At 42.2% G+C, this 14,550-nt stretch overlaps 1 protein-coding gene across 1 annotated transcript in view; it reads left to right on the top strand.

The window, feature by feature from the left end:
* Positions 1 to 14,550, top strand: part of ATR (ATR serine/threonine kinase) — a 174,492-nt gene that overhangs the window by 53,976 nt on the left and 105,966 nt on the right. Inside the window, exons 12-16 of the mRNA XM_030216335.1 lie at positions 8,623 to 8,723; positions 9,910 to 10,081; positions 12,843 to 13,010; positions 13,558 to 13,752; positions 14,003 to 14,188. Coding sequence (XP_030072195.1) covers positions 8,623 to 8,723; positions 9,910 to 10,081; positions 12,843 to 13,010; positions 13,558 to 13,752; positions 14,003 to 14,188 — 822 coding nt within the window. The remainder of the gene's footprint in view (positions 1 to 8,622; positions 8,724 to 9,909; positions 10,082 to 12,842; positions 13,011 to 13,557; positions 13,753 to 14,002; positions 14,189 to 14,550) is intronic.

Genomic DNA, 14,550 nt, shown 5'->3' with positions numbered 1-14,550 from the left:
GCTTTACTCATACTACCCCTCTCCTCAAGTCCCTTCACTGGCTCTCTATCCGTTTTCGCATCCTGTTCAAACTTCTTCTACTAACCTATAAATGTACTCACTCTGCTGCTCCTCAGTATCTCTCAACACTCGTCCTTCCCTACACCCCTTCCCGTGCACTCCGCTCCATGGATAAATCCTTCTTATCTGTTCCCTTCTCCACTACTGCCAACTCCAGACTTCGCGCCTTCTGTCTCGCTGCACCCTACGCCTGGAATAAACTTCCTGAGCCCCTACGTCTTGCCCCATCCTTGGCCACCTTTAAATCTAGACTGAAAGCCCACCTCTTTAACATTGCTTTTGACTTGTAACCACTCGCCTCCACCTACCCTCCTCTCTTCCTTCCCGTTCACATTAATTGATTAGATTTGCTTACTTTATTTTTTTTTTTTGTCTATTAGATTGTAAGCTCTTTGAGCAGGGACTGTCTTTCTTCTATGTTTGTGCAGCGCTATAGAAATGCTTAATAGTAGTAGTAGAATAGGTGTTTTCTGTAAGCCTGCATGTAGTTTTCTGGAACGCCCATAGCCATGTCCCATTTTCGGCATTGCGCATTAGAATTTATGTGCCCTACTTTTCAGAATACGCTTAGTGGGTAGTGCAAGTAATTTCTAATTAATGTCAATTAGTGCCGATTGCTTGTTAACATCCAATTATCAGCGATGATTAGCTTGTTAACTAATTAAGTTATGCACATTGTTATGGAATACGCTTTGATTTCTGCATGGAAATCTTGGCGCGGCATATAGAATCCCGGGGATAGCCTATTCAGTCTGCCCATCCATACTATCCCGTCCTTTCACTTAATACTACGAGGTACTTGTCCAAAGCTTTCTTGAATTCAGATATAGCCTTTCTCTCCACCACCTCCACCAGGAGGCTGTTCAACAAATTCAACACTCTTTTCATAAAGAAGAATTTCCTTAGGTTACTCCTGAGTCTGTCCCCTTTTCACCTTCATAACATGCCTTCCCATTCTAGAGCTTCCTTTCAATTGAAGACTTGCCTCCTGTTCTTTTATGTCATGGAGGTATTTAAATAGTAACATAGTAAATGACGGCAGAAAAAGACCTGCGTGGTCCATCCAGTCTGCCCTACAAGATAAACTCATATGTGCTACTTTTTGTGTATACCTTACCTTGATTTGTACCTGTCCTTTTCAGGGCACAGACCGTGTAAGTCTGCCCAGCACTATCCCCGCCTCCCACCACCGGCTCTGGCACAGACCGTATAAGTCTGCCCAGCACTATCCCCGCCTCCCGCCACCGGCTCTGCCACCCAATCTCGGCTAAGCTCTTTAGGATCCATTCCTTCTGAACAGGATTCCTTTATGTTTATCCCATGCGTGTTTGAATTCGGTTACCGTTTTCATTTCCACCACTTCCCGCGGGAGGGCATTCCAAGCATCCACCACTCTCTCCGTGAAAAAATACTTCCTGACGATGGAAGTGACGTCACAGGAGCAATGGCAGCCTGAATGCTGAGCTCCTGACTGCCCACAGCAAAAACAGAACGATTCCCTACCGTAATCGGAAATTAAACAAACGGCTATCGGAGGGCGAAGAACCTCTGACTGTGCAGGCGAAGGGGAAACGGCACCGACCCACCGCCAATAGCAGACTGCTCAGTTTTACCCCGGGCGATACGGAGAGGAGGAGGGGACAGAGGGAGATATATCCACCGGCTCAATTTAAAGCAGGCGAAAAGAGAGCGGGAAAGCGGACCCATCAACACAATTGAAAAATTAAAAATAAAACAACAACAAAAGGGAAAAAACAAGCGATGGAGTCCAGTGCTACGACACCAAGCCTCTCCCAATTCGCATACGCAGGAGCCACGAGGCAGAACAATATGGCGGCCAGTGATGAGGAAAGTGTAGCAAGCGGGGACCGAAAACGCAACCCTTCTACGGAAGATATGTTCCCGACACCAGATCAAATGAATCAAGAGGAGGAGTCCCTTCCAGAATTAAGAACTTTGCTGAATGAGATTCGCTCCGACTTAAAAGCTATGCGAGCTGACTTAGCTAAGATGGGGGCAGATCTCAGAAGCGAAATCAAAGAGCTTGGACACAGAGTGGAGGAAACAGAGACTAGATTAGAAGAACAGGTAGAGAATATGGGGGCCCTGGACCGGAGAGTTAATGATATAGACCTGGGACACGAAGCACTAGCTGACAAGATAGAAGATCTGGAGAATCGCAGCCGGCGGAACAACCTCCGATTTCGGGGGCTGCCGGAGTCACCCACTTACCAAGAAACGGAAACAGTGGTGCAACAGATAGTATGTGCATTAGTGGCGACTCCCGAGCAGCCCCTGGAGCCTGAGCAAGTGATATTGGACAGAGCTCATAGAGCCCTTGGGGCTACAAGAAATAATCTTCCCAAAGATTTGATTGCCTGTTTCCGGGATTATAAACTCAAGGAGCGAGTTCTCCAAGCGGCACGCCAAAAACAAGATTTTAGATGGGACACATACAAAATCGAGATTTACCAGGACCTGGCGGCAGCAACACTGAGGAGGAGAGCAGACCTGAAACCGGTCACCAGGAGATTAAGGGAGATGGGGCTTCAATATAGATGGAGACACCCATTTGCTCTGATATTCTATAAAGATGGAAGACAACACCAGGTGAAAACACTAGCAGAAGCACGGGAACTGCTACCCGAGGATATTCCAGCATCAACATCTACGGAGATGGAAAAGAGACGTTCCCAGACGAACATGAGAAGTTATCCGAAATGGCAGCGAGTAGGCCGCAAACGCCTTCAGCGCCAGCAATCAGCTGGACGCCTCACCTGAACTCAAATATCAAGGGTAATATCAAGGACTGACATATTCAGTGGTTGATGTGGTTAGAGATAAGACTCTGTTTGGGGGAACATAACATATAAGAGAAGTTGAGAATCTGGAAGACCCACCCAAGTGAGGGGGGGAGACAAATATGCAAGGGGAAAGAGCAGAGGGAAATGATAGAACTCCATAAGGGTCGGGGGGGGGGGGGAATCTAAAATGGTAAATAAAGAAGGGCGGAGGGGGTCTCGTCCTCTCTACAAAGCACCGTTTTTTCTTTTTCTTTGAGATGAAACGAGTGCTCTGGTTTTGGGGTAAGGAGTTGGGGGTGGGAGGGAAATCTAGAGGGGGGAGCGGGGGGAGGATATACCAAAGGGGAGAAATACAGGATGGGGGGGGAAGGGAAAAAGGGAGACAGGATGTTATGATGTTACAGTATGATGATAAATATGTTGAAGGTTTATTATTACAAGTTGAAAAATGTTTAAATGTTTAACACTAAATGTAAGAGGCCTCAATACACCGCAGAAACGTAGACATGTGTTTAGAGAGCTGACCCGACAAAAATCAGATGTTGCGTTCCTCCAGGAGACCCACCTGAAAAGGAACCATGAACATCTGATGAAACATAAGAGATATCCCACTGTTCAATGTGCTTCCAATAGGGCGAATAAAAAAACTCAGGGAGTCCTGATAGCTTTATCGGGATCCCTCCCATGGCAAGTACATACTACAGTGAAAGATAAAATGGGACGATATATATTGTTGACAGTGTCACTATATAATAAGCAATATACTCTAGTGTGCATATATGCCCCTAATGTGGGGCAGAGAGAATTCCTAGATACAGTGGAAAAGGTGATAAAGGACAATATACAAGGAGAATTGTTGGTGGGAGGAGATCTTAATCTCACGATAGATCCTAAATTGGACAACTCAGGAGGAAGGGTAGAATATGCTAAAGCAGATAGGAAAGCCCTCATAAGGTGGATGGCCCGATGGGACCTAGTAGACATATGGAGAGAGAGACATGGGACAGAGAGAGATTACTCCTTTTTCTCCCCTAAACATAATACCTACTCACGAATTGATTATTGGCTAGGAGGCAGAGGGCTGAGAAATGATATCAAATTAGTGGAGATAGAACAATGTAGCTGGTCTGACCACTCGATGGTACTATTGGAAGTAGCGGGAGGGGGAGGGAAGGTAAGGATGAGAAGATGGCGCCTAAATGAAACACTTCTGATGGACCCACAGAATGTCCTAGAAATAGAAAATAATATAAGAGAATACATACAGTTCAATGATAATGAAGAGGTTAAACCAACAAGTTTATGGGAGGGTCTGAAAGTAGTTATTAGAGGCCAATGTATAGCGAAACAAGCTTATATCAATAAGAAAAAAACAGAGGCAGAAACTAATTTACGAAAACAAATAACGAAACTAGAGAGCATGCATAAGAAAGACCCAACAGATAGTAAAAAAACAGAAGAAATACGCCAACTTAAAGCACAGCTTAATGAAACACAACTGGCAGATATAGCCAGACAGTTAGAACAAGTACAACAGGAGTACTACGAGTTTGGAAATAAAACAAGCAGATTACTGGCCAACAAGCTTAAAAAACAGGCACAACGCAATTATATACATGGCATACACAATCTTTCAGGGGAGCTAATAACACAAACAGAGGAAATGGCAGGGGTATTTTGGAAGTTCTATAATCAGCTATATCAAGCAGCACATGATACATCAAGGGAAGACATGGAACAATACATACGGGATCTGGGGATGACTAGAGTGACGGGAAGGGAGCAGGAAGCTTTATCAAAGACCATAACTGTAGAAGAGATAGAAGAAGCAATAGCAGATTTGCCAAACAACAAATCCCCTGGGCCAGATGGCTTCCCTTCTAGATTTTATAAAAGATTTGCAAAAATACTAGCCCCTGTACTATTGAAAGCTATTGCTTCCTTCGAGGAGGCGCAAGAGTTGCCATACTCATGGAGCATGGCTGAAGTGACCATACTCCTAAAGCCAGGTAAAGATCCGTTACAATGTGGCTTCTACCGGCCAATATCTCTCCTGAACACGGACTATAAGATTTTTACCAAAATAATGGCGCGCCGCTTACAGGAGGTAATGCCACGATTGGTATATGAAGATCAGGCTGGCTTTATTAGGGGACGTCAAACACACGACAATACTCGGACACTATTACACATCATACAACAAGTACAGGACGAAAAAACACCAACAATAATATTCTCGGTCGATGCTGAAAAGGCATTTGATCGTGTAGATTGGGAGTTTCTCTTTACAGTAGTACGTGAGATAGGTATAGAGGGCCGATTTATGGCATGGCTACGCCTATTATACACGAAACCGATGGCGGTACTAAAGATAAATGGGACACATACAAACATATTAGAGTTACACAGAGGCACAAGGCAAGGGTGTGCAATTTCACCACTACTATTTGCATTGTCAATCGAACCCCTAGCTAGGATAATACGAGCTCACAAAGATATAAGGGGAGTAGTACGGGGACAGAGGGAGCACAAAATAATGCTTTTCGCTGATGATGTTCTCCTGACATTAACTCATCCATCACAATCAATACAAGAGACAATGAAGGTGATGACAAACTATGGAAGGGTCTCAGGATTTAAAATTAACATAACTAAATCAGAAATATTAAATCTCACAACACCGCCTAGGGAAGTACAAGAGATAACAGATAAGTTCCCGTTTACGTGGGCAAATAAATCAATTCGCTATCTAGGGATACAGATTACCCCGGAAATAGGGGGACTATATCAAGCAAATTATCCCAAAAAAGTCAAAGAACTGTTTGAAGAATTGGATAGATGGGAAGGACTTAATATATCATGGCTGGGAAGAATCCATGCTATAAAAATGATACTCTTACCAAAGATATTATACCTGTTCATGGCCATACCGATACCTATCCCACAAAAGTTCTTCCAACAACTAAATAGGAAAATGTTTGCCTACATCTGGAGGAAGCGACCTCCCAGGGTAAAAAGGGATATGATGTTTCAGCTGCCCGTGGAGGGTGGGATGGGAATACCAAATTTCCATTTATATTATCAGGCAGCCCAGTTAAGAATATTAGCGGAATGGACCCCTAGAAACAATAAAAAATGGCTACACTGGGAACGGTCATGGATGAGTACCCGCTATATAGGAGATATACTATGGAGAAAGGGGACTGAAATTATATCTCTAACTAAAAGGGTACCAGTGGGGATTGGTCTCTTACTGGAGACATGGCTACGGATACGACGCAAGCTGTTTCCGGAGAGGAGATATTTTCTACAAATGGCGATATGTGGGGCCCCGGGGTTTCCGCTAGGAGAATCAGACAATGTATATAAAAGTTGGGCCCGTAAGGGGCTATATATGTTAGGCCAAGTATGGAATAATGGAGAAATCAAAAATTTTGAAGAATTAAAAGAGGAATATGAGTTGGAAGAACGGGACATGGCCTATTACCATAGCCTGCGGAACTATATAAAAAGGCGGGCAGTAGAAGAGTTGGAACTTACAGGAACAGCGCTAGAAAGGGCAATTAAGGGAGGAGGGGGCAAAGGGGGAGTGACAAGACTATATAGGGCACTATTAAAAATGTCCAACCCTCAAGATCATTATATTAGACGATGGGAGGGAGCCCTACAACAAACCTATACAAGAGAATGCTGGATGAAGGGAATTAGATATTTGTTGAAGACCTCTATCACTCAATCAGTGGCTGAGAATGGTTATAAAATATGGTACTGGTGGTATTATACACCAGTTAGACTACAAAAAAAAACCCATAAGATTTCACTGAACTGCTGGAGGGAATGTGGTAATAGAGGTACATTTATGCATATATGGTGGGAATGTCCCAAGATACAGGCATTTTGGACTCAGATTAGAGCAATGGTACACCAAGTTACAAAGATAGAATACCCAAATCGGGCGGAATATTGCCTTTTACACTTCCGACCGGGAAAATGTAAGATACACCAACATAAAATGGCTAGCCAGATCTTTGCAGCAGCCAAAATGACAGTGGCAAGGGCTTGGAAACAGATAGAGGTGCCACATATTCAAGTAGTAGAGCATAAACTTGAATATTTACATCAGATGGCGAAATTGACTGCATTGAGAAAAGGCCAGTTACATAGATTTCAACAAATTTGGCAACCTTATGAACAAATGAGAGAAACATGTAAATCATCAACACATTAAGAAAGGGGGGAGGGGGGAGAGGAACGGGGGAAGGATTGTTAAGAATTTATATGCAAATATTGTTATAGAAGAAGAGATAAATATGTTACACGTATGTAGAACATTGCAAATGTGTGGAGATGTACTTATTATGTTAAAATATAATAAAGAAATAAAAAAAAAAAAAAAACTTCCTGACATTTTTCTTGAGTCTGCCCCCCTTCAATCTCATTTCATGTCCTCGCGTTCTACCGCCTTCGCACCTCCGGAAAAGGTTCGTTTGCGGATTAATACTTTTCAAATATTTGAACGTCTGTATCATATCACCCCTGTTTCTCCTTTCTTCCAGAGTATACATGTTCAGGTCATCAAGTCTCTGCTCATACGTCTTGTAATGCAAATCCCTTACCATTCTCGTAGCTTTTCTTTGAACCGCTTCAATTCTTTTTACATCCTTCACAAGGTACGGCCTCCAAAACTGAACACAATACTCTAGGTGGGGCCTCACCAACAACTTATACAGGGGCATCAACGTCTCCTTTCTTCTGCTGGTCACACCTCTCTCCATACAGCCTAACAACCTTCTAGCTACGGCCACCGCCTTGTCACACTGTTTCGTCGCCTTCAGATCCTCAGATACTATCACCCCAAGATCCCTCTTCCCGTCCGTACCTATCAGATTCTCCCCGCCTAACACACACGTCTCCCGAGGATTTCTATTCCCTAAGTGCATCACTTTGCATTTCTTCGCATTGAATTTTAATTGCCAAACCTTAGACCATTCTTCTAGCTTCCTCAGATCCTTTTTCATGTTTTCCACTCCCTCCCGGGTGTCCACTCTGTTACAGATCTTAGTATCATCCGCAAATAGGCAAACTTTACCTTCTAACCCTTCGGCAATGTCACAAATATATTGAACAGAATCGGTCCCAGCACCGATCCTTGATCCTATCCTATCTCTCTTCTCCTACCTTCCTTCCAAAATATATATTGAGATCTTTAAATCTGTCCACAAATACTGTATGACCATTTTAGTAGCTGCCCTCTGGACCAGCTCCATTCTGACTATCTTTTTCAAAGTGGTGTCCAGAAACGTACACAGCTCGGTCTCAGCAGAGATTTATACAGAGGTGTTTGTGCCTCTTTTTTCCTGTTAGCCATTCCTCCCCCTATGCACCCAAGTGTTCTTCTGGCTTTTGCTGTCATCTTTTCTACCTGTTTGGCCACCTTCAGATCATCACATAGTATGACATCCGAATCTTGCTCCTGTTTCATTACAAAAGTACTTTGCCTCGAAAACTGTACCACTCCCTTGAGTTTTTGTAGCCCAAATGCATTACTGTGCATTAAATCTTATTGGGATAGAGGAGGAGTGTATGTTTTCTGCTTTTGCTTAGCCTCTAGTGATGGCTTTAGGCAATTGTACTTCTGACGATTGATAACCCAATAAGAACATAAGAATAGCCATACAGGGTTGGACCAATGGTCCTGATTTGTTCATGGTTCATAGAAGAAAATGGCATATAAGATAATATATCTCTTGTTTTTCAGCTTTTGATTTCAAGAATGAAGGAGGCATACACAAATGCAAAAATATCAAGGAACAATGAGCTGAAGGACACACTGATTCTTACAACTGGGGACATTGGAAGGTTTGTGCATAGCTGTTTATATAATAAGGAACTTTGTTTCATTTATTTAGATTTAGCTTGCTAAAGCTTTGTGAGTAATACCCAAACAGAATTATTTTGAAGAGTACTAGAATTGGATATCATTACTATTTGATCAAGCTGTTGATTTTTCCAGTAATCAAAGAAAACAGTGCTTTTCATTTTCAGGGCACTGCTTCTGTTGGAGCCCAGTTCAGAGAGCCCTGTAAATAGTTTGAGGCTTGTTACCTCTGAACAGGCGCCCTGGATGTGGAAAACACTTTTCCTTTGTGGCTCTAATCAGCATCCAGAATACAAAACATTGCTTGAAAGCTGAACTTATACCAAAATAGATGATCTCTTAGTTCTAAGCCACCTGGCTGGAAAAAAATTATATCACAGAATAACAGTTAATGCTTAAAATTCATCTAGGTGTTTTGCCTTATTAAATAACTTATGTTTGGGAACTGTTCCTCAGTCTGATCCGCTGGGTTGCATGCCAGGAGGATACTGCAGAGCAACTGTTCTTTAAGTAGCCTTTTTTGTGTAATTTGGCAGCAAGACGTGATTTAGCATCTCATTGGAAAATTAGTGCCCCACCAAACCTTTGGTGGTAGCAGTGGAGATTGTGCTATTTATTGTTAACGGACTGTCTTACAATGGACAAATGTAAGAAAAATATCGGGAGCATTGGTATCAACTATGTGTATATTTGGGGATTCCAATGGAGAGGAGGATTAGAGAGAGGTGGATAGACACGGAATCCGGGAGCTATGATTATGGGAAGTCTAAAGATTTTTGTACATCCTTGAGGGGGGACAGTTTTGGGGCGGTTAAAGGAAACAGGATAGTGAACTGTAATTAGTTGGGGAACAATGATAATTGATATTGTAATTGTTTATAGTTGATTTTGCACTGGATAACATGTTGGTTATGGTATTAATGTTCTCCCTGTCTTAAAAGCATGCTTTGAAAATCAATAAAATTATAATACAAAAAAAATTATATAACTTATGTTCATATTTGTAAAATGGTTCTTTTAGGAGGTCTTGATATTGTTGTACACAAATACCCTTTTAAGAGTGTTTGAAGAAAGAAAGTGAGGTACAAGCAGATGTCTAAGATACTTCCAGCTTTGTTGACAAGTAATACCTTATACAGTACCTCAAACTTTCTCATTTCTATTTAGGGCAGCAAAAGGAGAGTTGGTGCTTTTTGCTGTCTTGCATTTGCTGCATTGCCTGTTGTCTAAGTCGCCATCTGTGGCAGGAGCAGCATATACCGAGATCAGGTCATTAGCAGCAGCCAAATCTATCAAACTGCAAGCTTTCTTCAGCCAGTACAAGAAACCTATCTGCCAGGTGAGACAACAGCTTGCAGTTCAAGCCAAATCATTTTATGTAGGCTGATTGAAAAATAATCTTTCAAATACCATTTCTTAATTTGGTAAGAACTCAGAAACCCATTCTTAAAACTGGCCCTCAGAAAACCTAGGGCTTGATCCAGAATATGTGTGCTGTAATATATGTAATAGTAACATAGTAACATAATAGATGACGGCAGAAAAAGACCTGCACGGTCCATCCTGCTTCAAATCTCTGCCAGATCCTTTCGAACAACCACACAACCAGTCGGTGTGCAGAAATAGTATCTCTTCCTTATCCCTCCAGACCAACCCAGATGTATGGGTTTTGCACCCCAGCCAATGGAGACCGAACAGAAGCTTGAAAAGCAGATGGTGTTATTATACTCAATAAAAATTGGAATGTTAAAAAAAAAAATGCAGCTGCACGAGTCCTCCCATTCACCAAGATCTCAATATATATGACAAAATGTAATGGGGAAAGAAGAGTTTCTCTATAAAACAGCATACAGAATACAAAAATCCAAATACTGCATTCATAAAACCATCTGTACTTAACTAAAGAGTACCTCCTACATAATAGCTGAAGGTCTGCTATTTTTTTTTCAGATAGAAATATAACCACAATTCACAAGAATGTGGAAAAGCTTATCACTCATCTAAATAATTCCCGCAGTTTTGGCTATATACCTATATATTTTCCAAGTAATCCTTCCCCCCTCCCTACCCCTCTACCCCCTACAAAGAAAGCATCTTGAAAGTAACTAGAAATGGAGCTCCTGTATATAGAGAGGGTAATTCCAAATTAAGGAAAAAATAAATGGGACAAAAATGATACATCTCCCATCTGGGACTACACCATCCTCAGGGTCTACCGCAGCAAGCCCAGTAAAAATTGTATAACAGTACCCACTCCCCAAGTCATGCTATTTCCATGTTTTCTCAAACTTCGCCATTTTCCCCACTCATCATCCAAGCAAGTTTGTCATGTTTAACATGAGAGCAAAGGCAGAGCTAGACGGTCATATCCTGGATGATCAGTTACTAAGAGTCTCAGTTGGGTAGTTAACTTAGCCAAGAGCAAGTTGTAACCCAAGTAGCCCTTGAAATACCTCAGAGCTAATTCAGTACCAAGAGGTGGAGAATGTTCTTGACCAAGGAGAAGATGCTCAAGCATCAGTTCCCAAGTGTGGGGATTGTTTATAGCAAGGATAGCACCCCGAGCATGGGACTACCTGTAAGTGCTGGGTTTTGTGTGCATATGAGGCAATTACAGAGGTTTTACCTGGGGCACTGGTTGACACCAACTTGGGGATACAAAGCCAGATTGCCTCTTCAGTTGGAGATCAGGTCCAACTTGGCTTGGTGGCTTAGCAAAGTTTGGTAAAGTGGGATGGACCTGGACGTTCAACAGCAGATTATAGTCACGACAGACACCAGCCTCTCTAATTGGGGTGGGGGGTGCGTTGCCAGGTTTGGATGACACAGCCAAGTCTAGGTGGTGGTTAAACTGACTGGAGACAAGGGCCATAAGGATTTTGTTGCAGATTTTGAGTCCTTGATCTTTGGACCAGGCCATCGGTGTTCTCTGAGTAGCACCAACCCACAGGAGTAGCTGAAATGCAGAGGTGGTGCAGAGACCCTCCCATCTCATCTTGTTAGGAATTGGTAAGCTGTTCATAGACAGGCTCATCTGAGTGGTTTCTAGTCAGTTGTTACAAAAATACTGAGGAGCTGCAGTCTGCTAGTTGACCTATATGGGACAGGATCTGCAACATCTGTTCTCCATCGCCATCTGTTGGTAGGGGAGCAAAACCCATTTGTCTGGACAGGTCTGGTAGGACTCAAGGAAAGAATTAGCCAGTAAGACCAAAATGTTCTTTTCTTCTCTGGTCTGTAACTTCACAGATGCTGTTTTACTCCCTGAGACACCAGGGCATGCCAGACATGTATAGGTGTTTAAATTAGGTAAGGCATAAATCTTATATAGCAACCAAAGTACCTTTTTCTACTTGCGCTCTGTTAAACTGCTAAATGCTATTGAAGTAGGCTCATACAACTTTCATATGTGGCTATGCCTTACTGCTGTGGTAACCCTTGGGCTATGCTGGCCACATTCATTCAACTTTCAATAGCATCACCCCTTTCAGGTGCTTTGCTGTCTGTGCAAGCCATTGGTTGGCCTCCTGTGGTCCCACCAATTAATGTTACCTTTATATTCAATTAATTTCTTTCACCAGGCTGGATTTATTTCATGTTTCCGTTGGACTACAATCCCAGCTACCTCTTGTTTTTTCTTAAATAAGAACACTTATTTTTAACCTTTTAATCTTCTCCTGTGTCTCTGGCTGACTACTTCTTCCTCATCTCTAATGGCTGCGCAGGGTACCAACCTTATCACAATACAGTTCCGAGGAGCTAGGTTAAAAATAGAATAACCATCTGCAGACATTTTTTCAATCTCTTTCTTGTCCCTGCTGCCCACAAGCAGCAAGCCCTTAACAGCTCATGGGGCCTCCACAAGTGTGACAGTTTCAATGGCAGGCTCTAAACAGGGTGAGGTTGCCATCTCAAGGCAATGGCAGGTTAAGTGGTTTTCCCAAGTCCACAAGGAGACACTGTGGGATTTGAGCGTTGGCCCTCCAGTTCCCAGCCCTCTGCTTTAACTATTAGGTTACTTCTCTGATTTTTCAATGTACAGAATTTTTTTTATTTGAAGATAAATTTGTAAATATTTGTTCCTTTTTGTGTGGTGGTAGTTTCTTGTGGAATCCTTGCATGCGAGTCAGGCGGGGCTCTCCAGCACTCCCAGCCAGAATAAAGAGATACGGAAACAGGAAGCTGCTCATTGCAGAGAGGTTGCACTGGATGTTCTTTCAGAAGTTGCCAGCGTTTTTGACTTTCCAGATATAAATCGCTTCCTTACTGTAAGTTCAGACCTATGGGTTTTTTTGCCTTTGGATCTTGATTTCATTTGATTTTTCACTACAGGTCAAGCCTCACTTTTATCAGTTCCTTCCACAGCCCCCATAATGAGTTATTCCTGTAATAAGATCTCACTGTGTTAGGCTTTCCAAAGAAATTGATTCTATTCTCTTCCCTAGGCAGGAAGTGGACTAGACGATTGAGAGCACCATCAAACAAGCTAGTAAGCTTATCAGTTTGTTGTTGCTTTCACTTGTACTTTTTGGCTATCCCAAGGTAGGAGTAAGTTCCAGAAGTCCTGCTTGAAAATGCAAATTGGTAACCAAAGTCTGTGAACCAAATTTATTTATTTTTAGTAACTCAGTCTCTTTCTTGTCATTCTGTAAACCCAATAATTCAGTCTGCATGAGAGCAGAATTCCCAAAGCAATGTACTATACTCTTGCTGTTGCATGCAAATGTACAAGATTTCTACATTATAGTTTACCTGCATTATAAATATAGGACTTCATCAGTCTTGCCTAATTGTTCTATTTTTCCTTTCATATAGCGGACCTTGCAGCTTTTTCTGCCATATCTTGCTGCCAAGGCTAGTGCTACAGCTTCGGCTCTGATTCGCACCATCGCAAAGCAACTGAATGTAAACCATAGAGAGATCCTGGTCAACAACTTCAAGTACATCTTCTCTCACCTGGTGTGCTCCTGCTCCAAGGATGAACTGGAGCGTTCTCTTCATTATCTCCAGGTAAGCTGCTGCTGCTGTACCATGCTTACATGTCAGGAGAACCAGCTGTAATCTGTCAAAGGGTAATGATAAGCATATAGAAAGCAGAGTTTGCATTTGTACTCCTTGATCTCTTGAATAAAGAGAAGAAGTACACTAAGATGTATAACAGAAAGAAGAATTGCTCCTTCTTGACATTTGTAAATTAGTGGGGGCAAAATGACAGCAATCTCCCGACTATATATCTCATTGAACTTTGATACTGTTTCAGAATGAAACTGATATAGAACTGGGCAGCTTGCTGAGACAGGACTATCAAGGACTGCACAATGAATTATTGCTACGTATAGGAGAGCACTATGAGCAGGTCTTTAATGGATTGGCAATACTGGCATCCTTTGCAACCAGTGATGACCCATATCATGGGCCCAGAGACATCACATTGCCTGAGATGATGGTAAGAAAAAGCATGTTAATGCAGGTATACATTGTGACATATCCATCAATCTCTAGTATTAGACTCATGGTTGGGGAAAATGCACAACTGCATCAGTATTTGTGGTACTTTAAATATTTGTTTTCTATATAATCTACAGTAACCCTGAGTAGTGCAGTCTTAGTTTTACAGTTGAATTCATTAATGGCCTGAGTGCATGCAAGTCATTACAACTGTATAAAGGGATAGTGTGTATTAAATAGAGTAATGGGGAGTCCAGTATATGTACTGACTATGGCCAAGCTATATCTATTTACTTATTAGGATTTGGCTCACACCTTTTTTAGCTGTAGCTCAAAGGAGTATTACATTCAGGTACAGTA

This window comes from Microcaecilia unicolor, chromosome 10 (assembly GCF_901765095.1).
Source record: "Microcaecilia unicolor chromosome 10, aMicUni1.1, whole genome shotgun sequence".
Lineage (NCBI taxonomy): Eukaryota > Metazoa > Chordata > Amphibia > Gymnophiona > Siphonopidae > Microcaecilia > Microcaecilia unicolor.
Note: the sequence above shows the minus strand (reverse complement) of the source record. Positions and strands in the feature narration are given on the sequence as shown.